The 25,164-nt window shown below is 42.9% G+C and overlaps 1 protein-coding gene across 5 annotated transcripts in view; it reads right to left on the reverse strand.

Annotated features, from left to right (window-relative positions):
* Window positions 1–25,164, reverse strand: part of gtf2e2 (general transcription factor IIE, polypeptide 2, beta) — a 210,427-nt gene that overhangs the window by 55,991 nt on the left and 129,272 nt on the right. For 4 of the 5 annotated variants that reach the window (XM_067992906.1, XM_067992898.1, XM_067992889.1 and 1 more), the window contains exon 5: window positions 6,581–6,763. The exons of the other annotated variant lie outside the window; for it this stretch is intronic. In XM_067992906.1, the coding sequence (XP_067849007.1) occupies window positions 6,581–6,763 (183 nt within the window). The remainder of the gene's footprint in view (window positions 1–6,580; window positions 6,764–25,164) is intronic. 5 annotated transcript variants of the gene reach the window in all.

Raw genomic sequence — 25,164 nt, forward strand, 5'->3', positions numbered from 1 at the left:
TTGGAATTAAGGGCAGTGAGATTGGCTTCCAAACACTTTCAGACCCTATTACACGGAAAAGACAATATTACAGTGGTCTCATAGGTTAACAAAGAGGGACGGACTTGTTCTTGATCCCTTTGTCAGGACGCAGTCCTAACTGGTGGCTGGACCATGAAGTAGCACTGTCCATTAGACAACAAAGCGGTGGATGCATTCAATCGTTTCATGATTCATCCTCACAAATGGATCATTCACACAGAAATGCTTCAGGAAATATTCAGAATACTGGAGCAATGGAGAGCAATATTTCTAGCTCTATGGGCATAAGAACATAAGAAATAGCAGCAGGAGTAGCCCATAGGGCACCTCAAGCCTGCTCCACCAAGAGCATGGCCGATTTTCGAACTCAACTCCACTTTTCCGCCCGATCCCCATATCCCTCGATTTCCCCTAGAGTCCAAAAATCTATTGATCTCAGTCTTGAATGTACTCAACGACTGAGCACCCATAGCTCTCTGGGGTAGAGAATTCCAAAGATTCACAACCCTCAGTGAAGAAATTTCTCCTCAGCTTGGTCCTAAATGGCCAACCCTAGTTCTAGACTTACCAGTCGGGGAAACAGCCTCTCAGCATCTTCCCGGTCAAGCCCTCTCAGAATCTTGTATGTTTCAATGAGATCAACTCTCATTCTTCTAAACTCCAGAAAGTATAGGCCCATTCTACTCAATCTCTCCTCATAGGACAACCCTCTCATCCCAGGAATCAATCTAGTGAACTTGTAAGGCAAGTATATCCCTCCTGAGGTAAGGAGACCAAAACTGCACACAGTTCTCCAGGTGCGCTCTCACCAAAGCCTTGTACAATTGCAACAAGACTTCCTTACACTTGTACTCCAACCCCCTTGCAATAATGGCCAATCATTTGTCTTCATAATTACTTGCTGTACCTGCATGTTAACTTTGTGTTTTGTGTACAAGGACACCCAAATCCCTCTGAACACCATCATTTAATAGTTTCTCACCACTGAAAAAATATTCTGCTTTTCTATTCTTCCTACCAAAGAGAATAATCTCACATTTCCCCACATTATACCTCATCTGCCACCTTCTCGCCCACCTGTCTATATCCCTTTGTAGACTCTGTGTCCACCTCAGAGCTTACTTTCCCACCTACCTTTGTATAAGTCAACAAGCTTGGATACATTACACTCTGTCCCTTCATCTAAGTCATTGATATAGATTGTAAATAGCTGAGGACCAAGCACTGATCCTTGCGGCACCCCGCTAGTTACAGCCTGTCAACCCGAAAATGACCCGTTTAGCCCTACTCTCTGTTTTCTGCATTATCCATGCTAATATATTACCCCCAACCCCATGAGCTCTTATCTTGTGTAACACCTTTTAAGTGGCACCTTATCGAATGTCTTTTGAAAATCCAAATATCCTACATCCACTGGTTCACCTTTACCTACCCTGCCAGTTACATCCTCAAAAGACTAATAAATTTGTCAAGCACGACTTCCCTTTCATAAAACCAAGCTGACTGTGCCTAATCATATGATTTTCTACAGGCCCGGTTACCCTGTTATGGATAGGCTAATGACACTAAAACTGGACAAGGCACCTGTACCCTGATGGACTGTATACTAGGATACTTAAGGAAATTAGGGCAGTGAAATTAGTCAAGTCCTGATAAATATTTTTAGGGAACCGCTGGAAACAGGAGGTACCTACATACTTAAGAATGGCAAATATGATGTCAATTTATAAAACTGGGCTTAAATATAACCATGTGAACTACAAGCCAATGTGAAAAATACTGAACGACATCCTGGAGGATGGAATCATAAAGCACCTAGACAAATATGGATTGGTTAGAGGGAGTAAGCATGGCTTAATGGGAGACAGTTCATGACTGACAAATTTATTGGAGTTACTGAAAAAATGATTTACTTGATGGACAGGTGAACTCAATGGGTGTTATATATTTAGATCTTAGCAAACCTTTTGTTGCAATGCCACACAGGAGAATGATCAACCATCTTAGAAAACACAGAATGAGGCAAGAGCTACTGAAATGGATTGGAAACTGATTTACTCAGCGGAAACAAGGGTGGTTGTATGTGAACGTACATTAGAATGGAAGGACGTTACCAGCAAAGTGCCTCTGGGATCTATAATAGGACAGTTGTTGCTTATAATGTACATAAATAATTTAGAAGTGGGCATGAAGAAAAGATGTCCAAGTTGGTTGATAAAGCCAATTTGGGGAGGGAAATAATAGGGGACTGGTATACAAAATGGATATATATATATATATATATATATATATATAGAGAGAGAGAGGAATTAAATTAAACTAATAAGTCAGAAATGTCTTTTAAAGTGAATAAATGCAGAATGATAAGACGGGGGAAGGATAATAAGCTAAGAAAATATAAATATAATATATAATTGTAATCTATAGAAAACACAGGAACGAGACCTGGGGTGAAGAGATCGATGTAACCATATACAGTGTGTGTCACGAGTAAAGACGGAAAATAAGATTTTGTGATGTTTAGCCAAAGGAAGAGAGCACAGATCACAGGAAGTGGTACTGATATACTTATTTAATATTTCTGCCACAGCTTCATTTCCACATCTAGTTCCCCCCTTCATCCCAAAAAACATAGGAACAGAGTAGGCCATTCAGCCCCTCAAACCTGTTCCACCATTCAATGAGATCATGGCTGATCTGTATCCTAACTCCATTTACCCACCTTGGCCCCTTAATAACCTTGGCTAGCAAAAATCTATAGAGCTCAGCTTCAAAATTATTGATTGAGCTAGCATCTACCACTGTTTGTGGGTGAGAGTTCCACACTTCTACCACCCTTTGTGTGAAGAAGTGTTCCCTAACTTCTCTCCTGAATGGCCTGGGCTCTGATTTTAAGGTTATGTCCCCTTGTCCTAGACTCCCCCATCAGCAGAAAAAAATCTCTCTATCAACTCCTTTCAAAATCCTTAAAACCTCAATCAAATCACCCCTTAACCTTCTATATTCCAGGGTGTACAAGCTTAGTTTGTGTAATCGCTCCTCATAATTTAACCCTCGAAACTCTGGTAATATTCTGGTGAATCTGTGCTGCATTCCTTCCAAGGCCAATATATCCTTTCTAAGGTGCGGTGTCTAGAATTGAACACAGTACTCCAGATGTGGTCTAACAAGGGCTTTGTATAGTTGTAGCAAGACTTCCTCCCCTTTATACTCTAACACACTAGTTATAAAGGCTAACATTCCATTAGCCTTTTTAATTATCTTTTTCCTGATTATTACATTTTAGTACATGGACTCCTAAATCTCTTTGGACCTCCACTGTTCCTAGCTTTTCGCCATTTAAAAAATAATCGGATCTATCCTTTTTTGGTCCAAAATGGATGACCTCACACTTATCTGCGTTGAAATCCATCTGTAACAGTTTTGCCCACTCACTTAATCTATCAACGTCTCTTTGTAATTTTATGCTCTCGTCAACACTATGCCACCAATCTATGTGTCATCGATATAGTGGCAATAACGGAGACCTGGCTCAAACAAAGGGAGGAATGGGCACTTAATATTCCTGGCTACTATGTATTCAGGAAAGATAGGGAAGGTTAAAAAAAAAGAGGGGGGTGGTGGCAGTATTGATCAAAGATTCTGTTACAGCACTAGAAAGGGTTGATGTACTTAAGGGTTCAAAGACAGAATCTATTTGGTTAGAATTAAGGAACTATATATATATGTATATATAAAAATGACTTGGACTTGGGCATAGAGGGTATAATTTCAAAGTTTGCAGATGACACAAAACTCGGAAATGTAGTAAACAATGTGGAGGATAGTAACAGACTTCAGGAGGACGTAGACAGACTGATGAAATGGGCAGATGGAATTTAACGAAGAGAAGTGATGCATTTTGGTAGGAAGAATGAGGAGAGGCAATATAAACTAATTGGTACAATTCTAAAGGGGGTGCAGGAACAGAGACCTGGGGGTGCACATATACAAGTCTTTGAAGGTGGCAGGGCAAGTTGAGAAGGCTGTTAAAAAAACATGGGATTTGGCTTTATTAATAGAGGCACAGAGTACAAAAGCAAGGAAGTTATACTAAATCTTTAGAAAACACTGGTTAGGGGCAAGGGAAGCAAGTTTCAGTGGGAGAACATTTTGGAAACAGTGATCACAATATCAGGTTTGGAGTAGTTATGGAAAGGGACGAGGGAAGATCAAATGTACAAATACTCAACTGGAGGAGGGCTAATTTCAGTGAATTGAAAAGGGTTCTGGCCCAAGTGGATTGGAATCAAAGATTGTCAGGTAAAACAATAAATGGGCAATGGGAGGACTTCAAGGAGGAGATAGTTCGGGCACAGATTAGAAACATTCCCATGAGGGGGAAAAGGAAGGCCATCGAAAGCTAGAGCTCCTTGGATGACTAAAGATATAGAGTTTAAAACAGAAAAAGGAGGCTTATGATAGAGGTCAGGTTCATAATTGAGTAGAGAACCAAGCTGAATACAAAAATACAGGGGAGAAGTGAAAAAGGAAATGAGGGGCAAAGAGAGTGTATGAGAATAGATTAGCGGGTAACATGAAAGGGGACCCAAGAGTCTTTTATATATATATATATATAAAATAGTAAAAGGGTAGTCAAAGGGTGAGGCCAATTAGGGACAATAAAGGAGACCTTCTTGTGGAGGCAGAGGGCATGGCTGAGGTATGAAATGAGTACCTTGCATCTGACTTCACTAACGAAGAGGATGCTGCCAATGTCGCAGTAAAGGAGGTCATGGAGAAATTTTGCAATTATGCATTCTGTCATTCTCTTATTAAAAACCTTACATCTGTGTTTGCTTCCCGTCTGTGCCACTTGACGCCCTGTTATTCCATTTTGGTCACACATTGTCAATTTTTTCTCCATTTATAAATTCCTATATGCACATTTAATATTTAAACTAATCACTTGAATGCTGCAATCTGGCCACCAGGGTCCCATAAATCATTCAAAAAAACTTTCTGAATTTTTTTTAATTGCCACTTTTCACCTCAGTAACTGATATTTCTAACATCCAAAATAAGGGTTTAAACAAAGTTCAAAACATTTAAAAATTACTTATAGAATCATAGAAAGGTTACAGCACGGAAGGAGGCCATTCGGCCCATTGAGTCCGCGCTGGCTGTATGCAAGAGCTAGTCCCACTCCCCCGCCCTTTTCCCGAAGCCCTGCAAATTTTTTTCTTTCAAGTACTTATCCAGTTCCCTTTTGAAGGCCATGACTGAATCTGCCCCCACCACCCCCTCGGGCAGTGCATTCCAGATCCTAACCACTCGCTGTGTAAAAAAGTTTTTCCTCATGTCACCTTTGGTTCTTTTGCCAATCGCTTTAAATCTATGTCCTCTGGTCCTTGACCCTTCCGCTAATGGGAACAGTTTCTCTCTATCTACTCTGTCCACACCCTTCATGATTTTTAATACCTCTATCAAATCTCCTCGCAACCATCTCTGTTCCAAGGAGAACAACCCCAGCTTCTCCAGTCTATCCATGTAACTAAAGTCCCTCATCCCTGGAATCATTCAAGGCAAGGAAGATGGTAATGGGGCAGGTTTTGTTTTTGTTTCTTAACCTGTCCCATTACCACCCTCCTCCCTTGCCTTGCACCATCATCCCTTTTGTCATTTAATCACTTTTGCCCCCTACCCTATCTCAGACCTTCCCTTTTGTTCTTTCCTCCCCTCCCCTCCCTCCCTTTGCCTGGCTCTATACTTGATTAAAAACTTTAACTGTAACAACTTTCAGTTCTGACGAAAGGGCTTCGATCTGAAATGTTAACTCTGTTTCTTTCTTCACAGATGCTGCCTCATTTGCTGAGCTTCTCCAGCATTTTCTGTTTTTATTTCAGTGCACCTAATTTCCTGGAATGCATCAGTACCAGTCGGCTGGACTGATGCAGAGTATAGGGAGGACAGGTAGGTGAGAAAAGGAAGGGGGGGGGGGGGGGGGGAAGGAATGAGGTGAGAGGGAAAGGAGTGGAAGTGAAGGGTACAGGGGATTAGGGTAAACATTTGTCAGTGTTTTTTATACCTCTGAATAAATTTTGTTTTAAAACACAATCCTTAAATTTTTTCCAAGTTCTTTCTGCGAAAAAAAATCAAAAATTTCAAAATGCACAAGTCCTAATTTTCATAATGCCTCTTTTAAGTTTGTTTAATCGTCATCTATAATTATCCACAGAACTCTATCCTTTGATGCACCATATTTTCACCGTATAAGAATATATCTATCTTGTATTCTATCCATCTCATATTTGAAGAATACTCTATAGATCAACTGAACCCTGATAATATATTAATAGTCACACGCTCCACAATAAGGTGGCAGCAGAGATTCAAGCTCAGGAAAGATAAGGTGAACAGATAGTTTAGATTTAATTACTTTGTTCAGCGAGTAGCATATGGATTTCCCAGGGAGGGAGTTTGTGTTGGTAAATTTAAGATGGAGCAGGATTAATTTTTGGTGATTGAAGAGATGCAGCATCTCAGTTATGCAGTCTTGGTAAAACATTTAAACAGATACCTTGATAACTTTCTGTGCATTCGGTAGTCCTTCCTCTATATCTTCTAAGAGGATCCCTCCCAAACCCCGCTGATCGTGCTTGTCCAAAAGTCTCAGGAGAGCCTTTTTATCTCTTAAGTTGTACTTGGGTTTAAAGGCATATGTTCCATCTATCACATCAATTTTTGGGTTGCTTAGCAGTGCCTGAGGAGAAATTAAAAAAAAATATGGAAACACTTTTTAAGAAACGCTTCTATTACTACTAGTGGATCTCCGACTATGGAAAGTTAGTACAAAGCAAATTTCCCTCAGAGCACTAGTGATGCTATTGATAATAGATATGGGGATAATTAGTGATGCCATTGATATAGGTATGGGGATCTGGAGCTATGAGGCTCCATCAACTGGTAAATGTGTGCAACTAAGAAAACACTGATGGGAATAGTTTATAGGCCCCCCTAACAGTAGCTACACTGTTGGACGAAGTATTAATCAAGAAATTATAGGAGCTTGTAACAAAGGTAGTGGGGGACTTAAATCTTCATATAGACTTGACAGATCAAATTGGCAAAGGTAGTCTGGAGGAAGAGTTCATGGAATGCATTTGAGAGTTTCCAAGAACAATTCGTCGTGGAATCAACCAGGGAACAGGCTATTTTAGATCTTGTATTGTGTAATGAGACAGGATTAATTAGTAATCTTATAGTTAAGGATCCTCTGGGGTAGAGTGATCATAATATTAGAGAATTTCACATTGAGTTTGAGAGTGACATACGGGGAGCGGGCAGGAAATTGGACATGAATTTAGATTTGAGGTTAGGATCAGATCAGCCATGATCTTATTGAATTGCGGAGCAGGCTAGAGGGGCCGATTGGCCTACTCCTGCTCCTATTTCTTATGTTCTTATGTCTGAAACTAGAGTCTTCAACTTAAATAAATAAAGCCAATTATATAGGTATGAGGGGCGAGTTGGCTAAGGTAGATTGGGAAATTAGATTAAAAGGTATGACGGTAGATAAGCAATGGCAAACATTTAAAGAAATATTTCAAAATTCTCAACGAATATATATTCCATTGAGAAATAAAAACTCCATAGGAAAAGTGATCCATTCGTGGCTAACTAAAGAAGTTAAGGATAGTATTAGATTAAAAGAGGCGTATAATGTTGCCAAGAAGAGTAGTAAGCCTGAGGATTGGAAGAGTTTTAGAAACCAGCAAAGGATGAACAAAAAATTGATGAAAAGGGGGAAAATAGAATGAGAGTAAACTAGCAAGAAATACAAAAGCAGATTGTAAGAGCTTCTTAAAGTATATAAAAAGGAAGAGTAGCAAAAGTAAACGTTGGTACCTTAGAGGCCGAGACAGGAGAAATTATAATGGGGAATAAGGAAAAGGCAGAGATGTTAAACAAATATGTTGTGTCTGTCTTCACAGTAGAAGACACAAAAAGCATACCAGAAATAGTGGGGAAACAAAGGGCGAATGAGAGTGACTTAAAGTAATTAGTATCAGTTGAGAAGAAGTACTGGAGAAACCAATGGAACTAAACGCTGACAAATCCCCTGGACCTGATGGCCTACATCCTAGGGTTCGAAAAGAGGTGGCTGCAGGTTGTGATCTTTCAAAATTCCCTAGATTCCAGAACGGTCCCAGCGGATTGGAAGGTAGCAAATGTAACACCGCTATTCAAGAAAGGAGGGAGAGAGAAAACAGGGAACTACAGGCTGGTTAGCCTGACATCAGTCATTGGGAAAAGACTGGAATGCAATATTAAGGAAGTGGTAATGGGCACTTAGAAAATCATAATATGATTAGGCAGAGTCAACATGGTTTCAAGAAAGGGAAATCGTGCTTGACAATTTATTAGAGTTTTTTGAGCATGTAAGTAGCAGGGTAGTAAAGAGGAATCAGTGGATGTAGTATATTTGGATTTTCATAAGGTGCCACATAAAAGGTTGTTACGCAAGATAAGGGCTCATGGGGTTGAGGGTAAGGATACAGGATTGGTTAACGAACAAGAAATAGAGACTAGGAATAAATGGGTCATTTTCAGGTTGGCAGACTCTAACTAGTAGAGTGCCGCAAGGATCAGTACGTGGGCCTCAGCTGTTTACAATCTATATTATTGGGGCAGAACTCACGCGGAGCAGCGTGGCAACGATCGCTGCAGCTCCTACAAAATAGACTTGCAAATCAGAGTCATAGATAGGTTACAGCACAGAAGGAGGCCATTTGGCCCATCGTGTCCACGCCAGCTCTATGCAAGAGCAATCCAGCTAGTCCCACTCCCCCACCTTATCCCTGGAGCCCTGCAATTTTTTCCTTTCAAGTACTTATCCAGTTCCCTTTTGAAGGCCTTGATTGAATCTGCCTCCACCACCCCCTCGGGCAGCGCATTCCAGATCTTAACCACTCGCTGTGTAAAAGATTTTCTTCATGTCACCTTTGGTTCTTTTGCTAATTACCTTATCTATGCCCTCTGGTTCATGACCCTACCGCCAATGGGAACAGTTTCTCTCTATCTACCCTGTCTAGACCCTTCATGATTTTGAATATCTCTACCAAATCTCCTGGCAACCTTCTCTGTTCCAAGGGGAACAACTCCAGCTTCTCCAGTCTATCCATGTAACTGAAGTCCCTCATCCCTGGAATCATTCTCGTAAATCTCTTCTGTACCCTCTCTAAGGCCTTCACATCTTTCCTAAAGTGTGGTATCAAGTACTGGACACAATACTCCAGTTGTGGCCGAACCAGTGTTTTATAAAGGTTCATCATGACTTCCTTACTTTTGCACTCTATGCCTCTATTTATAAAGCCCAGGATCCCTTATGCTTTTTTAACTGCTTTTTCAACCTACCCTGCCACCTTCAACGATTTGTGCATACATACCCCCAGATCTCTCCGTTCCTTTACACCTTTTAGAATTTTGCCCTTTAGTTTATATTGCCTATCCTCAGTCTTCCTACCGAAATGCATCATCTCGCATTTTTCTGCTTTGAATTACATCTGCCATGTGTCCGCCTGTGCCACCAGCCTGTCTATCCTCTTGAAGTCTATCACTATCTGCCTCACTGTTCACTACCCTTCCAAGTTTTGTGTCATCTGCAAATTTGGAAATTGTGCCCTGCACACCCAAGTCCAAGTCTTTAATATATATCAAGAAAAGAAGTGGTCCCAGCACCAACCCCTGGGGAACACCACTGTACACCTCCCTCCAGTCCGAAAAACAACCGTTCACCACTACTCTCTGTTTCCTGTCACTTAGCCAATTCTGCATCATGTTGCTACTGCTCCCTTTATTCCAAGGGCCGCAATCTTGATGACAAGTCTACCATGCGGCACTTTATAAAAGTTTGAAAGTTCATATACACCACATCACCTGCATTGCCCTCATCTACCCTCTGTTACCTCATCAAAAAACTCAATCAAGTTAGTTAAACATGATTTGCCTTTAACGAATCTGTGCTGGCTTTCCCTAATCAATCAACACCTGTCCAAATGACTGTTAATTCTGTCCCGGATCACGTTTCTAAATGCTTCCCCACCACCGAGGTTAAACTGACAGCCCTATAGTTGCTGGGTTAATCCTTACACCCTTTCTTGAACGAGGGTGACACACGTGCAATTCTGCAGTCATCGGGCACCACCCCCGTATCTAAGGATTGTTTGGAAGATTATGGCCAGTACCTCTGCAATTTCCACCCTTTCTTCCCTCAGCAACCTAGGAGGCATCCCATTGTGACCGGGTGAAATATCTACTTTAAGTACAGCTAGCCTTTCTAGTATCTCTATCAATTTTTAGCCCATCCGGTATCTCAACTACCTCCTCTTTTACTGTGACTTTGGCAGCATCTTCTTCCTTGGTAAGGACAGATGCAAAAGTACTCATTTAGTACCTCAGCCATCCCCTCTACCTCTGTGAGTAGATCTTTTTGGTCACTAATCGGCCCCACCCCTCCTCTTACTACCCATTTACTGTTTACATGCATGTAATCTGACCCATTGTGTATTCAGTATACTGGGATGTAATGTTTCCCGTGGCTAACCTGTGAACACCAACGACACCTTTTGATTACTGTGATCGTCTCCCAGCCTCATATATGCTATGCGTTTTTAGAACCCCTCACTCACCTGACGAAGGAGGTAAGCTCCCAAAGCTTGTGATTTTCAAATAAAACTGTTGGACTATAACCTGGTGTTGTAAGATTCCTTACATTTGTCCACCCCAGTCCATCACCGGCATCTCCACATCATTATTGTTTCTTAACTCTAACTAAATAGGTTCTGTCCTTGACCCCTCCATGACATCCTCTTTCTCCAGTATTGCAATATTCTCCTTAATCAATACTGCCGCCCCTCCTCCTTTCTTTCCTTCCCTATCGTTCCTGCACACCTTGTATCCAGGAATATTTTGTACCCAATCCTGTCCTTTTTTGAGCCAGGTCTACGTTATCGCCATGACATCGTATTCCCATGTGGCTATTTGGAACTGCAGCTCACCAACCTGGTTTACCACGCTTTGTGCGTTTACACACATGCACTGCAAACCAGTCTTAGACTTTCTTGTACTCTCTCAGTCTGATCCCACCTAATACCATACTATTTCTTGCTCTAGTGCTTTCTTTCTCTCCCAATCCTTTATGCACCTTGTTTCTCCTTTCCAATGCTACATCCTGGTGCCCATTCCACAGCCAAATTGGTTTAAACCCACCCCCCCATAGCACTAGCGAACCTTCCCAAGAGGACATTGGTTCCTGCTCCGCTGAGGTACAACCCGTCCGGCCTGCGCAGGTCCCACCTCCCCCAGAACTGGTCCCAATGCCCCAGGAATCTAAAGGCCTCCCTCCTGCACCATCTCTCCAGCTGTTAAAAGAAGCCAGGGAGGAAACAGCAGAGGATTTAACAATCATTTTCCAGACTCCACTGGATACAGGCGTAGTGCCGGAGGATTGGAGGACTGCTAACGCTGTACTGTTTACAAAGGGAGCGAAGGATAGACCGAGTAATTACAAGCCAGTCAGCCTAACCTTGGTGGTGGGCAAATTATTGGAATCAATTCTGAGGAACAGGATAAACGGTCACTTAGAAAGGCACGGACTAATCAAGGACAGATTTGTAACGGATTTGTTAAGGGGAGGTCGTGTCTGACTAACTTGACTGAATTTTTCGAGGAGGTGACAAGGAGGATCGATGAGGGTAGCGCAATTGATGTAGTCTACATGGGTTTTAGCAAGGCTTTTGACAAGGTCCCACGTGGCAGATTAGTCAAAAAAGTAAAGGCCCATGGGATCCAAGGGAATGTGGCAAATTGGATCCAAAATTGGCTCAGTGGCAGGAAGTACAGGGTAATGGTCAACGGATGTTATAGCAACTGGAAGGCTGTTTCTAGTGGGGTGCCGCAGGGATCGGTAATGGGTCCTTTGCTTTTTGTGGTATACATTAACGATTTGGACTTAAATGTAGGGGGCATGATTAAGAAATTTGCGGATGACACAAAGATTGGCCGTGTGGTTGATAGTGAGGAGGAAAGCTGTAGACTGCAGGAAGATATCAATGGACTGGTCAGATGTGCAGAAAAGCGGCAAATGGAGTTCAATCCAGAGAAGTGTGATGTAATGCATTTGGGGAGAGCAAACAAGGCAAGGGAATACACAATAAATGGGAGGATACTGAGAGGTGTAGAGGAAGGAGTGTACGTTCACAGATTCCTGAAGGTAGCAGGACAGGTAGATAAGGTGGTTAAGAAGGCATATGGAATGCTTTCCTTTATTAGCCGAGGCATAGAATATAAAAGCAAGGATGTTATGCTTTTAGGTCATAGCTTGAGCACTGCACGCGGTTCTGGTCACCACATTACAGGAAGGATGTAATTGCACTAGAGAGGGTGCAGAGGAGATTTACGAGGATATTGCCAGTACTGGAGAATTGTAACTATGATAACAGATTGGATAGGCTGGGGTTGTTTTCCTTGGAACAGAGGAGGCTGAGGGGTGATTTGATTGAGGTGTACAAAATTATGAGGGGCCTAGGTAGAGTGGATAGGAAGGACCTATTTCCCTTAGCGGAGGGGTCAATAACCAGGGGGCATAGATTTAAAGTGATTGGTAGAAGGATTAGAGCAGAAATGAGGAAAAACTTTCACCAAGAGGGTGGTAGGGGTCTGGAACGCACTGCCTAGAAGGGTGGTAGAGGCAGAAACCCTCAACTCATTTAAAAAGACAGCTTGATGTGCACCTGCAGGGCTACGGACCAAATGCGGGAAAGTTGGATTAGGCTGGGTGGCTCGTTTCTCAGCCAGCGCAAACACGATGAGCCAAATGGCCTCCTTCTGTGCTGTAAATTTTCTATGATTCTATGTACTTACTGCGGGCTCTGTGGCGTTGACTTGTGTGATTTTGAACTTTAAAAGAATTGTGCGCAATCAACCTAGCCTCTGAACAGCATGGAAATATCTGTAACAATAGAATATGCCCACAAAATCTGTCAGGATGAGAAGTCATGCCCACAAGCAGCCAAGCAGACTTGATTCATTTAAAGTTAGTATTCTTGAAGTCATTGTAAACAAAAAATTGAAGAGACAGAAGGGAAAAGTAAATTTTTTTAAAATTTAAAATTTTAAAAAAAATGACCAAAAACTATTAATGAGACTTCACATTTTTAAGATTTAATTTTTAGTTGTTTGGCAGTCATAAAGAGTTATTGCGCTTTTAAAACTTAGTTTAGACCTGGTATTTTCAAGCGTACCTTTTGGCGGCGTGATTAGTTATGTTCCAGCTGGGCAGATGAGCAAGTTTGCAATCTTTTAAGTGATTTCTACAATTGTACGGGGCAATGGCCCTTTAATTCGCAGCTGTCAATTTGACGGCAAACTGATAGGAGCAAATACACGACTTCCCGCATTTTACTGCGCATGTCCAAATGCGGCAACTTACGCCTTCGATTCGCCATAAAAAACGGAGAGCGCTGTTGAGCTCGCCGTTATTGCAGGAGCAAGTTCTGCCCCAATGACTTAGATGAAGGGACCAAGTGTAATGTATCCAAGTTTGCTGGCGACATAAAGCTAAGTGGGAATGTAAGCAGTGAGGAGGACACAGAGAGTCTAATGGGATATAGACATGATAGGTGAGTGGGCAAGAAGGTGGCAGATGGAGTATAATGTGGGGAAACGTGAAGTTATTTACAAAGGTAGGAAGAATAGAAAAACAGAATATTTTTTAAATGATGAGAAACTATTAAATGTCGGCATTCAGAGAGATTTGGGTGTCCTTGTACAACAGACACAGAGAGTTAGCATGCAAGTATAGCAAGCAATTAGGAAGGCAAATGGCATGTTGGCCTTTATTGCAAGGGGGTTGGAGTACAAGAGTAAGGAATTGTACAGGGCTTTGGTGAGACCACTTGGAGTAGTGTGCGCAGTTTTGGTCTCCTTACCTAAGGAGCGATATACTTGCCTTAGAGGTGGTGCAACGAAGGTTCACTAAATTAATTCCTGGGATGAGGGGGTTGTCCTGTGAGGAGAGATTAAGTAGAATGGGCCTATACTTTCCAGAGTTCAGAAGAATGAGAGGGGATCTCATTGAAACGTGTAAGATTCTGAGGGGGCTTGTCGCGGGGTAGATGCGGAGAGGTTGTTTCTCCTGGCTGGAAAGTCTAGAACTAGAGGGCATAGTCTCAGGATAAGGGGTCAGCCATTTAATACTGAGATGAGGAGGAATTCCTTCACTCAGAAGGATGCAAAACTCTGGAATTCTATACCCCAGAGGGCTGTGGATGTTCAGTCGTTGAGTACATTCAAGGCTAAGTTAGATAGATTTTTGGACTCCAGGGGAATCAAGGGTTATGGGGATCGGGCAGGGAAGTAGAGTTGAGGCCGATGATCAACCATGATCTTATTGAATGGCAGAACAGGCTTGAGGGGCCGTATGACCTGCTCCTATTTCTTATGTTCTTAACTATAGGAGTGACTGTATCACAGACTAATGATCATAGAAATTTACGTCACAGGAGGCCGCCATTCGGCCCATTGTGTCTATGACGGCCAAAAAAGAGCTATCCAGCTTAAGCCCACTTTCCAGCTCTTGGTCCGTAGCCTTGTAGGTTATGGCACTTCAAGTGTATATCCAAGTACTTTTTAAATGTGATGAGGGTTTCAGCCTCTACCACCCTCTCAGGCAGTGAGCTCCAGACCCCCACCATCCTCAGTGAAAACATTTCTCCTCAACTCCCCTCTAATCTTTCTACCAATTACTTTAAATCTATGCCCCCTGGTTATTGATCTCTCTGCTAAGGGAAATAGGTCCTTCCTATCCACTCTATCTAGGCCTCTCATAATTTTACACACCTCAATTAAATCTCCCCTCAGCCTCCTCTGTTCCAAAGAAAACAACCCCAGCCTATCCAACCTTTCCTTATAGCTAAAATTGTCCAGTCCTTACAACATCCTCGTAAATCTCCTCTGTACCCTCTGTAGTGCAATCACATCCTTCCTGTAATGTGGTGATCAGATCTGTACGCAGTATTCTAGCTGTGGCTTAACTACTGTTTTATGCAGTTCTAGCATAACCTCCCTCTTCTTATATTCTATACCTGGGCTAATAAAGGAAAGTATCCCATATGTCTTCTTAACCACCTTATCTACCCTGTCTTGCTACCTTCAGGGATCTGTGGACATGCACTCCAAGATCCATCTGTTCCACTACACTTCTCAGTATCCTCCCATTTATTGTGTATTCCCTTGTCTTGTTTGCCCTTCCTAAATGCATTATTTCTCCGGATGCCTCAAATAAGGAATTTGTGGCATATAGAACAGCTTTATTATAGATAGACATACACGCTAATGGATATCCTGTGGCACTGCCATGACCACCAGACTATTGTACTCTACTGGAGAAGCTCAGATGTGCAGGAGGGTTCCCTATATTGGTTCTTCCTTCTACCTCGCAGCTGTTCATGTACTTCATCCCATCTGCTTCACTATTCCTCTCAATTTGTAGGCTTCCTTCTGGAGGTTATCATTCACATGAGTGATGGTTTATTGCACATTAACATATAGATAAATACAATAGATCAATTTTTTGTAAATAGTGGGTGTGCCATGCTGTTGCTCACAGTAAGTCATCAAATATGATTTGCGTCTTGGGTGTCTCTGATGTCTTCATATTTCTGGATATCTATCTCTCTATCTGTCTGTATGTGTTCTTTTATTTCTCTGTTTTTTGGCTTGCTTTTTAAGTTGTCTGTCCTACTCTTCCATTATTATCAATTTTTATTTTGCCTTCTATCCCTCTCTTTTCTTGGTGGGAGGTGCAAGTAATGGTTGGTGTTGGGATCTGGCCAAGGCTATAGGAAGGTTTCAGGTGACGGGGTGGGCAGGAACGTGAACCATCTCTGCAAAGGCAGGAGTACCAGTCCAGTTTAGGAAAAGCCTATTCATTTCTGAAGGTTCCTCCACCCAAGAACTTATCCCAATCTTCTGGGAATCTGAAATCCTCCCTTCAACACAGTTCTTCTAGCCATGCATTGATGTATCTAATCTATTTCTCTCTAACTCTTTCAGTGTGTTGCACTGGGAGCAATTCAGACCTTAGGTGTTGTTTGAGCGATAAATATTGGCCACAACACACGGGAGAATTCCCCTGCACTTCTCCAAAAAGTACCATGGGACCTTTTACGTCCACCTGAGAGGGCAGGTTCAACGTCTCATCTGAAAGACGGCACCTCCATCAGTGCAGCAATTCCTCAGTATGGCACTGGAGTGTCAGCCTAGATTATTTGTTCAAGTCACTCGAGTGAGACTTGAACCCACAAACTACTGTCTGAGGTGAGAATACTACCACTGAGCCATGGCTGACACTGTGACATTTCCTATAATACAACAGTGACTACACTTCAAGAAGTACTTAATTGGGACGTCCTGAGGTTGTCAAAGGCACCATATAAATGCAAGTTCTTTCTTTCTTTCTTTCATTACTATTCTCAAAATGTTACACTTCAAACTAAATAGGGTAGACAGACAAAATGTTTCCACTTGTAGGGGTGTTCAAAACTAGAGGTCATAAATATAAGATATAGTTACTAATAAATCCAATAGGAAGTTTAGGAGAAACTTCTTTACCCAAAGAGTGGTAAGAATGTGGAACGCACTACCACAAGGAGTAGTTGAGGTAAATAGCATAGATGCATTTAAGGGGAAATACAGAAACATAGAAAATAGGAGCAGGAATAGGCCATTCGGCCCTTCGAGCCTGCTCCGCCATTCAATATGATCATGGCTGATCCTCTATCTCAATACCATATTCCCGCTCTCTCCCCATATCCCTTTTAATACCTTCTGCGTCTAGAAATCTATCTATCTATCTCCTTCTTAAATATATTCAGTGACTTGGCCTCCACAGCCTTCTGTGGTAGAGAATTCCACAGGTTCACCACCCTCAGTGAAAAAATTTCTCCTCATCTCAGTCCTAAATGTCCTACCCCATAACCTGAGACTGTGACCCCTTGTTCTAGACCCCCCCAGCCAGGGGAAACATCCTCCCTGTATCCAGTCTATCTAGCCCTGTCAGAATTATATACGTTTCAATCAGATTCCCTCTCATTCTTCTAAACTCGAGTGAATACAGGCCTAGTCGACCCAATCGCTCCTCATACATCAGTCCTACGATCCCAGGAATCAGTCTGGTGAACCTTCACTGCACTCCCTCTATAGCAAGTATATCCTTTCTTAGGTAAGGAGACCAAAACTGCTCACAATACTCCAGGTGTGGTCTCGCCCTGGCACTGTATAACCGCAGTAAGACATCCCTGCTTCTGTACTCAAATCCTCTTGCAATGAATGCCAATGTACTGTTTACCTTCCTAACTGCTTGCTACACTTGCATGTTTGCTTTCAGTGACTGATGTACAAGGACACCCAGGTCCCTTTGTACATCAACATTTCCCAATCTATCACTATTTAAATAACACTCTGCCTTTCTGTTTTTCCTTTCAAAGTGGATAACTTCACATTTATCCACATTACACTGCATCGGCCATGCATTTGCCCACTCACTCAACTTGTCTAAATCGCCTTGAAGCCTCTTTGCAACCTCCTCACAACCTCACCTAGTTTTGTGTTGTCAGCAAACTTGGAAATATTACATTTGGTTCCCTCATCCAAGTCATTGATAAATATTGTGAATAGCTGGAGCCCAAGCACTGATCCCTGCGGTACCCCACTAGTCACCGCCTGCCACCCCAAAAAAGACCCATTTATTCCTACTCTCTGTTTTCAGTCTGTTAACCAATTTTCAATCCCCAATCCCATGTGCTTTGCACATTAACCTCTTAGGTGGGACTTTATCAAAGGTCTTATGAAAATCCAAATAAACCACATCCACTGGTTCTCCCTTATCTATTCTACCAGTTACATCCTCAAAAAACTCCAGTAGGTTTGTCAAACACGACTTCCCTTTCATAAATCAGTGATGACTTTGTCTAATCCCGTTGATATTTTCTAAGTGTCCTGTTATCACATCCTTTTTAATAGACACTATGCTTTTCCCTACTACTGATGTTTAGGCTAACCAGTCTGTAGTTCCTTGCTCTTTCTCCCTCTTTTTTAAAAAAAAAGTGGGGTTACATTTGCCACCCTCCAATCTGCAGGAACTGTTCCATAATCTATAGAACTATGGAAGATGACAACCAATGCATTCACTATTTCCATGGCTACCTCTTTTAGTACGTTGGGATGCAGATTATTAGGCCCTGGGGATTTATCTGCTTTCAGTTCCATTAATTTCTCCAGCTCTTTTTTTAGTAATGCTAATTTCCCTTAATTCCTCCTTCTCACCAGACCCTTGGTTCCCTAGCATTTCTGGGAAGTTATTTGTGTCCTCTTCCGTGAAGACAGAACCAAAGTATTTGTTTAATTGCTCTGCCATTTCCTTGTTCCCCATTATAAATTCTCCCGTTTATGACTGTAAGGGACCTACATTTGTCTTCACTAATCTTTTTCTTTTTACATACTTGTAGATGAACTTACTTGTAGGGAAACTAGATAAGCACATGAAGGAGAAAGGATATGCTGATAGGGTTAGATGAAGGTGGGTGGCAGGAGGCTCATGTGAAGCATAAATACTGCATGGACCAGTTGGACCTAGTGGCCTGTTTCCGTGCTGTACGTTCCAGGTCATTCTATGTATTTAGAAAGCCCGGGATCCTGTATGCTTTTTTTTAAAAAAAACAGCGTTATCAACTTTTCCTGCTACCTTCAAAGATTTGTGTACGTGAATCCCCAGGTGTAACTGTACCTGTATCCCATTCAAAATTGTACCATTTCATTTATATTGCCTCTCCTCATGCTTCATAATATCATAGCAGGTACAGCACAGAACGAGGCCATTCCGCCCATCGTGCTGGTTCTTTGAAAGAAGTATCGAATTAATCCCATTCTCCTGCTCTTTCCCCATAGCCCTGTAAATTTTTTCCCTTCAAGTATTTATCCAATTCCTTCCTAAATGCTTCATTTCACACTTATCTGGGGAAAGAGTTTTTCTCTAAATTCTCTATTGGATTTATTACTGCTTATTTATGGCCCATAATTTAGGTCTCGTCCACAAGTGTAAACATCTTCTCTCTGCCTACTCTATCAAACCCTTTCATAATTTTGAAGGCCTGTATCAGGTCACCCTCAGCCTTCTCTTTTCTAGCAAAATGAGCTCCAGTCTATTCAATCTTTTCTGATACCAGAACTATGAGGTTATGCCTATCATTCTTGTAAATCTTTATTTCACCTTCTCCAGTGCCTCGATATCCTTTTTTTAAAAATATGGAGACCAGAACTGTACTTCAAGTATGGTCGAACCAAGGTTCCACACAAGTTTAGAATAACTCTATTCTATCCATCCAGAAATGAAGCCCTGGCCTTTGTTTTATTAAAAAAATGGCAGAGAGTACAAGAGCAAGGTTATACGAAACCTTTATAAAACACTGGTCAGGCCTCAGCTGGAATACTGTGTCCAATTCCGGATGCCACACTCTAGGAAGGATGTTAAGGCCATGGAGAGGGTGCAAAAGAGGTTTACTAGAATACCACCAGGGATGAGGGGCTTCGTTTATGTTAGAATCATAGAAGTTTACAACATGGAAACAGGCCCTTCGGCCCAACATGTCCATGTCGCCCAGTTTATACCACTAAGCTAGTCCCAATTGCCTGCACTTGGCCCATATCCCTCTATCTTACCCATGTAACTGTCCAAATGCTTTTTAAAAGACAAAATTGTACCCGCCTCTACTACTGCCTCTGGCAGCTCGTTCCAGACACTCACCACCCTTTGAGTGAAAAAATTGCCCCTCTGGACCCTTTTGTATCTCTCCCCTCTCACCTTAAATCTATGCCCCCTCGTTATAGACTCCCCTACCTTTGGGAAAAGATTTTGACTATCGACCTTATCTATGCCCCTCATTATTTTATAGACTTCTATAAGATCACCCCTTAACCTCCTACTCTCCAGGGAAAAAAGTCCCAGTCTGTCTAACCTCTCCCTGTAAGTCAAACCATCAAGTCCCGGTAGCATCCTAGTAAATCTTTTCTGCACTCTTTCTAGTTTAATAATATCCTTTCTATAATAGGGTGACCAGAACTGTACACAGTATTCCAAGTGTGGCCTTACTAATGTCTTATACAACTTCAACAAGACATCCCAACTCCTGTTTTCAATGTTCTGACCAATGAAACCAAGCATGCTGAATGCCTTCTTCACCACCCTATCTACCTGTGACTCCACTTTCAAGGAGCTATGAACCTGTATTCCTAGATCTCTTTGTTCTATAACTCTCCCCAACGCCCTACCATTAACGGAGTAGGTCCTGGCCCGATTCGATCTACCAAAATGCATCACCTCACATTTATCTAAATTAAACTCCATCTGCCATTCATCGGCCCACTGGCCCAATTTATCAAGATCCCGTTGCAATCCTAGATAACCTTCTTCACTGTCCACAATGCCACCAATCTTGGTGTCATCTGCAAACTGACTAACCATGCCTCCAAAATTCTCATCCAAATCATTAATATATATAACAAATAACAGCGGACCCAGCACCGATCCCTGAGGCACACCGCTGGTCACAGGCCTCCAGTTTGAAAAACAACCCTCCACAACCACCCTCTGTCTTCTGTCGTCAATCCAATTTTGTATCCAATTGGCTACCTCACCTTGGATCCCGTGAGATTTAACCTTATGTAACAACCTACCATGCTGTACCTTGTCAAAGGCTTTGCTAAAGTCCATGTAGACCACGTCTACTGCACAGCCCTCATCTATCTTCCTGGTTACCCCTTCAAAAAACTCAATCAAATTCGTGAGACATGATTTTCCTCTCACAAAACCATGCTGACTGTTCCTAATTAGTCCCTGCCTCTCCAAATGCCCGTAGGTCCTGTCTCTCAGAATACCCTCTAACAACTTACCCATTTCAGATGTCTGTAGTTCCCAGGCTTTTCCCTGCCGCCCTTCTTAAACAAAGGCACAACATTTGCTACCCTCCAATCTTCAGGCACCTCACCTGTAGCTGTCGATGATTCAAATATCTCTGCTAGGGGACCCGCAATTTCCTCCCTAACCTCCCATAACGTCCTGGGATACATTTCATCAGGTCCCGGAGATTTATCTACCTTGATGCGCGTTAAGACTTCCAGCACCTCCCTCTCTGTAATATGTACACTCCTCAAGACATCACTATTCATTTCCCCAAGTTCCCTAACATCCATGCCTTTCTCAACCGTAAATACAGATGTGAAATATTCATTTAGGATCTCACCCATCTCTTGTGGTTCCGCACATAGATGACCTTGTTGATCCTTAAGAGGCCCTACTCTCTCCCTAGTTACTCTTTTGCCCTTTATGTATTTGTAGAAGCTCTTTGGATTCTCCTTTGCCTTATCTGCCAAAGCAATCTCATATCCCCTTTTTGCCCTGCTGATTTCTCTCTTAACTCTACTCCGGCAATCTCTATACTCTTCAAGGGATCCACTTGATCCCAGCTGCCTATGCATGTCATTTGCCTCCTTCTTCTTTTTGACTAGGACCTCAATCTCCCGAGTCATCCAAGGTTCCCTACTTCTACCAGCCTTGCCCTTCACTTTATAAGGAATGTGCTTACCCTGAACCCTGGTTAACACACTTTTGAAAGCCTCCCACTTACCAGACGTCCCTTTGCCTGCCAACAGACTCTCCCAATCAACTTCTGAAAGTTCCTGTCTAATACCATCAAAATTGGCTTTTCCCCAATTTAGAATTTTAACTTTTGGGTCAGACCTATCATTCTCCATAGCTATCTTAAAACTAATGGAATGATCACTGGTCCCAAAGTGATCCCTCACTAACACTTCTGTCACCTGCCCTTCCTGATTTCCCAAGAGGAGGTCAAGTTTTGCCCCCTCTCGAGTCGGGCCATCCACATACTGAATGAGAAATTCCTCCTGAATACATTCAACAAATTTCTCTCCATCCAAGCCCCTAATGCTATGGCTGTCCCAGTCAATGTTGGGCAAGTTAAAGTCCCCTACTATTACCACCCTATTTTTCTTGCAGCTGTCTGTAATCGCCTTACATATTTGCTCCTCAATTTCCCGTTGACTATTTGGGGGTCTGTAGTACAATCCTATCAAAGTGATCTCTCCCTTCTTATTTTTCAGTTCTACCCATATGGACTCAGTGGGCGAACCCTCAGATATATCCCCTCTCATTCCAGCCGTGATGTTCTCCCTAATCAAGAACGCAACTCCCCCTCCTCTCTTACCTCCTGCTCTATCTTTCCTATAGCATCTGTACCCTGGAACATTGAGCTGCCAGTCCTGCCCCTCCCTTAGCCATGTTTCAGTAATAGGGCATGGATGGGTACATGGGACTGGGATGTTATAGCTGAGTTCATCTGCCTTTCCCATCAGACTTCTTGCATTGAAATAAATGCAGTTTAATCCAGACTTCCCTTGGTCTTTGCCCTGCTTTCTCAGACCATCTGTCCGGTCATGTTTTGTTCACTCTCCCTTACTGCCTTCTGTTTCTGTCACCACTTTACTTCCCACTGACTTCCTGCATCGGTTCCCATCCCCCTGCCACATTAGTTTAAACCCTCCCCAACAGCACTAGCAAACACTCCCCCTAGGACATTGGTTCCAGTCCTGCCCAGATGCAGACTGTCCAATTTGTACTGGTCCCACCTCCCCCAGAACCGGTTCCAATGGCCCAGGAATTTGAATACCTCCCTCTTGCACCATCTCTCAAGCTACGTATTCATCCTAGCTATCCTGTCATTCCTACTCTGACTAGCCCGTGGCACTGGTAACAATCCTGAGATTACTACCTTTGAGGTCCTACTTTTTAGTTTAACTCCTAACTCCTTAAATTCAGCTTGTAGGACCTCATCCCGTTTTTTACCTATATCGTTGGTACCTATATGCACCACGACAACTGGCTGTTCACCCTCCCCCTCCAGAATGTCCTGCAGCCGCTCCGAGACATCCCTGACCCTTGCACCAGGGAGGCAACATACCATCCTGGAGTCTCGGTTGCGTCCGCAGAAATGCCTGTCTATTCCCCTTACAATCGAGTCCCCTATCACTATAGCTCTGCCACTCTTTCTCCTGCCCTCCTGTGCAGCAGAGCCAGCCACGGTGCCATGAACCTGGCTGCTGTCACCTTCCCCTGGTGAGCCATCTCCCACAACAGTATCCAAAACGGTATACCTGTTTTGGAGGGAGATGACCGCAGGGGACCCCTACACTGCCTTCCTACTCTTCCTCTGTCTGTTGGTCACCCATTCACTATCTCCCTCAGTAATTTTCATCTGTGGTGTGACCAACTCACTGAACGTGCTATCCACGACTTCCTCAGCATCGCGGATGCTCCAAAGTGAGTCCATCCGCAGCTCCAGAGCCGTCAAGCGGTCAAACAGTAGCTGCAGCTGGACACACTTCCCGCAGGTGAAGGAACCAGGGACACAGGAAGGATCCCTGTATTCCCACATCCCACAAGAGGAACATGACACGGGTCTGGGATCTCCTGCTATGACTTAACCCTTATGTTGAGAAACTAGAGAAGCTGGGATTGTTCTCCTTACAGTAGAGACAGATAAAGGGAGATTTAATAGAGGTGTTCAAAATCATGAATTGTTTTGATGGAGTAAAGAAGGAGAAACAGTTTCCAGCGGCAGAAGGGTCGGTAACCAGACCACAGAGATTTAAGGTACTTGGCAAAATAGCCAAAAGGAAACTTTTTTTTTTTAAAAACACTGCAAGTTGTAATGATCTGGAATGCACTGCCTGACAGCAACTTTCAAAAGGGAATTGGATATATACATGAAACAGAAAAATTTGCCGGTCTATGGGAAAAGAGCTGGGGAGTCGGACTAATTTGTTAGATCTTTCAAAGAGCTGGCACAGGCACGATGGGCTGAATGTCTGGCTTCTGTGATGTATGATTCTATGATTCAACTAAAAAGTGCCTGTTTTCATGGACAATGTTACCCTTACCCCATGGGGGGAAACTCATGTTTCTGTCGTATGGATTTTGACAATTTTCATCATGGGTGTCAAAAACTCTTTGTTGTAATTTGTTCCCTGGATATGGGTGAAAGAAGCAAGGCTACATTTATTGCCCATCCTTCGCTGCCCTGAGAGGGTTATGATGGTGAGCCTCATCTTTGAGCTGCTGCAGCCCTTGTGGTGATGGTTCTTTCACAATGGTGCTCGGTACAGAATTCCAGGATTTTAACCCAGCAACAATGAAGTAATGATAATACATATCCAAATCAGGTCAGTATGCGACTTTACGGTGATGTTCCCATGACATTGCTGCTCTCATCAATCTTTGTAGCGATTATGTTTAGAACTGTGCTCTACAGCACATCAAGTCAATTATATAGTGTTGGAGTAGAGTCATGTGTCGACCAGACTGGGTAAGGAAAGGTGGCAGGGAGGAGAACAGGAGATGGAGCAAAAAGGAAAGCGGAATCGAGGATAGGAGTGGGAGGAATATGCGGAATAACAGTGGGATAGGGAAAGGAGAGGCACAATGGGTGTAAGCAGTATGAGGGGGGAGAAATGCGGCGTGGAGGGGGGCATGAAGAGCGGTGAGAGCATAGCGGGGGGGGGGGGGGTGGTGGGAGATGGAAAATGAGGGGAGGTGACAATGGCAAAGGGAGTTCACCTCAGGAGGGGTACAGCTGATTTAGTTCATGGGGGTTGCTTGTAGCCACCTTTGGACTCAGTTGGAGGGGTGTCAGGGGAAATTTCAGCATTATGTTGCAATAGACAATTTCAGCTTTAGCATGGGGCCGGGGGGGGGGTGGGGGGGGGTCGGGAGGAGAGTGTTTGCCAGAGGATTTTGGCTTTGCATTCACAATCCTAGCCCTGGCTAAGGTTTGAACTACGGTTGATATTTGTGTCGCACAGTGGAACCTCACACAGGGCAATCTCTCAGTGAGGGCTTATATGAAAGTGAAGCACAATAGAGATCCCGCGGACTGGGAGGGATAGAGAACAGCAGAGGGATACAAAGAAAGTAGTAAGAGCTGCAAGAAGGGAATAAGAGAAAATAAACTGCGAGGGATATCAAGGACAACA

This window comes from Heptranchias perlo, chromosome 1 (genome assembly GCF_035084215.1).
Source record: "Heptranchias perlo isolate sHepPer1 chromosome 1, sHepPer1.hap1, whole genome shotgun sequence".
Taxonomy (NCBI): domain Eukaryota; kingdom Metazoa; phylum Chordata; class Chondrichthyes; order Hexanchiformes; family Hexanchidae; genus Heptranchias; species Heptranchias perlo.